At 49.3% G+C, this 2,831-nt stretch overlaps 1 protein-coding gene across 2 annotated transcripts in view; it reads left to right on the top strand.

Moving 5' to 3' along the window:
• The first annotated feature begins 1,199 nt into the window (after positions 1-1,199).
• CTBP2 (C-terminal binding protein 2) overlaps positions 1,200-2,831 on the top strand; it is an 84,289-nt gene continuing 82,657 nt past the window's right edge. Inside the window, exon 1 of one of the 2 annotated variants that reach the window (XM_018553699.1) lies at positions 1,200-1,447. In XM_018553699.1, coding sequence (XP_018409201.1) covers positions 1,438-1,447 — 10 coding nt within the window. In that variant the 5' untranslated portion in view covers positions 1,200-1,437. The remainder of the gene's footprint in view (positions 1,448-2,831) is intronic. The other variant, XM_018553698.1, reaches the window with a different exon arrangement.

Genomic DNA, 2,831 nt, shown 5'->3' with positions numbered 1-2,831 from the left:
ACAGGCACTTAAGCTTATCTAACTCTCCTTGCAGTGAGCCTGTGCCCTGCTCTGCAAGGGTTAAATTCTGGTTCAGGTCTAGGGTACCCGGGTAACGCAGTTCTACTTACCTGATTTCCATTACCCCCAGGAGTTGGCGCTCACCTCGGCCTCCCTATGCTTTGGCTTGTGGACTGTCCCTCAGCCTCGTATAATGCAGGGTTATGGGCTCTGCATTGTATTGGATAACATCACTGGAGCATAGGAGAGAAGAAGCTGCGTGTGGCGGTCTTGGAGACAGCGGGAGCAGGGATCAGGTAAGTCAAATTCACTAAATGAACAGTTAACATTTGCAATGTGGAGCAGCCCCACTGCATGGGAAGTTTTTTTAATTCCCCTCATAGAGGCTTGAAAGTGACACTAAACTCAGGAGTAAAACCTTAAAAATACATTCAGGTACCTTAACTATTAACAAAATCCCCTGTGTGTGTTGTAAAGTAGCCACCGCTCGAAGCTCGCTCCTGTGATGGACTACAATCTCACATTTATTGTACTAAACTCCTGAGTTTAGTGTCACTTTAAGGCCCCGTTCACACCAGGGTGTGAAACTCATGCAGATCAAAATCCCATGCATTCCTATGTGGGCCGTTTACGCAAATGTGCTGAATTGCGCTTAACAATACGCCCGTTGTTTAAAATAGTCCTTGAGCTTCTTTTATGGCGCTTATGAGCTTGTTTTACTCCATAGACGCCAATGGAATTTTTGCGCTTTTTCGTGTTTTTGCAGCTGAGACTGCTTTTCATTGGACAACTGAAAACGAGCTGAGAACACGCCTTAAAACGTTCTTACACATAAACAGAAAACGCCGGTGAAACTCGCATACAAAAAGCAGAAAAAGGCGCTCAAAAAGTGCAAAGAAAACGCAAAAAAATTGCCTAAACACTGCCGCCCTGGTGTGAATGGGGCCTTCTAAGGGTTGACAATGACTTGTGAAATGACATTAAGAGGTTAAAGCTCATAGGAGACATGAGTGATTGTGTTTCCATATAGTGACATTCGATCGTCCAATGTAAACTTTGTATCAGGGAGGATTGCAATCCCTTTGCACCGTCCCAGCGGCTGCCCTGACTTCCTTGTCATTGTCATCGCTCTTCCCACATGGAGTTCCATAGCCCCCCCTGTCACTTCCTCCTGCACAGCTCGGACCCCCCACCTCCCTTCTGCCCGGGGGGGATGGAGATGACGCGCTGAGGAGTGCTCCGGAGTCCTATTATTGGTCTGCACGGCCAGACCCCGCCTAGCCAAAAGTGAAGGGAGGTGGGGAGGAGGAGGAGAAGGAGCTCTTGTCCATCTTATTGCAGCACAAGACTGTGTGCATGGCTGCGGAGGGTCAGGAGTGCCGTGCACGTCTCCGCTGATCACCGGGAAGAGTTGGGTGAGAGTGCGCAGCCCCCGGCATGGTACAAGGTACGGGCACACCTTCTTCTTCTTCTTCCTCTTCCTGGATTGCTACTTTCAGGACGCGTGTGCTTCGCTGCAGCTCATTGTTTGGACCGAGCATGCAGAGCTGTGCATGGGGGAGCTGCTGGGACATACAACGACCACACCAGGTGCTTCCTTCCCAGCTTCTGCAATGGTGTGGTCGTTGTGCCTGGCAGGGAATGTACAAGAGGGGTGCGGGGGGATCAGAGATGGCCATGAGTGCTAATGATCGATATATAGAGGGAGTGAAGCGTGAACTTTGAGTGAAAGCCTTTGTGTCAGCCGGGTATGACCTTGGGTGAATTGTACAGTATAAGTGAATGTATATAGAGTGTGTGCTTTTCTGCCTGGAGACACCATGTATTTGGTGAGTGCTGGGAGCATATGGATGGATGAGCTGGAGGAAATGGGGGGCTCATGCACATGGGCGTAATAAAATACTGAGCTTTACGCAGGATCATGCTGGGGGGGGGGGGGAGCGTGTTGTGGTCCGTAAACGTCCAAAAAAGCGTAAATTTTCCTGCTTTTCCCTCCCACTAGATTGTAAGCTCTCATGACAGCGCCCTCGGGTATTGACATCGTACCACTACCACACCGTCTCCCCATATTTTGTAATGTGCTCTGCAAACTATAGAAATCCTGAAGAATAAGATTTATTATGATGTAAATTCTTCTCGCATTCCTCCAGCTTACCGTAGTTTTCATTCCCAGCATGTTCACGTGTACACGTGTAATAGACACAGAATTTTCGACACACAGCTGTGTACATGGGCCCGTAATATACAATACGTTGTACGGATCTGAACACAGTGATTTTTTTTGTTACACCTGTATGTCTGAGCGCTATATTGTATGGCTCGGTGTACATGTAGAACGGCAAGAGTATATATTATCCATGACACTATTCTATTTTAGAGCTGAACTCCGGCCTTCCCTTCAGTCTTGTACAGTTGTACCGGCTCCTCTCCTGGACTGAAGTCTGATCTTCTCACAAGTGTGAGCTTCTCACAATGTACATTACATGCTGCTGCAAGTCTGTAAGAGCCCGGCTTTTTTCCTGGCTGGGGGACATCTGGTATCATCTAGCACTTTCCTTCCCAGCCTTAAAGTATTACTCCGCTTGGACCAGGAAGATACTCGGCTTTCCCCAAACTTCCTGGTGATGGCTACTGAGGGCAGGGCAGTCATAGGCTCCTCCTGCTGTCAAAGTGTGACAGTGGGAGTGAGGGGGCGTGGCTTGCTGCAAGCTGTGCGTGTCTATGGATGCACACAGGTAGCTGCGTGAACGCACATGGGTGACTCCTCAGTAGCTAGCTAGCTGATGGAGACACCCACACACAGGAAGGGGGGGGGGGGGTGGGGGGGGGGC

This window comes from Nanorana parkeri, unplaced genomic scaffold (assembly GCF_000935625.1).
Source record: "Nanorana parkeri isolate BGI_ZX_2015 unplaced genomic scaffold, ASM93562v1 scaffold127, whole genome shotgun sequence".
NCBI classification, from domain to species: Eukaryota; Metazoa; Chordata; class Amphibia; order Anura; family Dicroglossidae; genus Nanorana; species Nanorana parkeri.
This window is presented reverse-complemented; position numbering and strand designations above follow the sequence as displayed.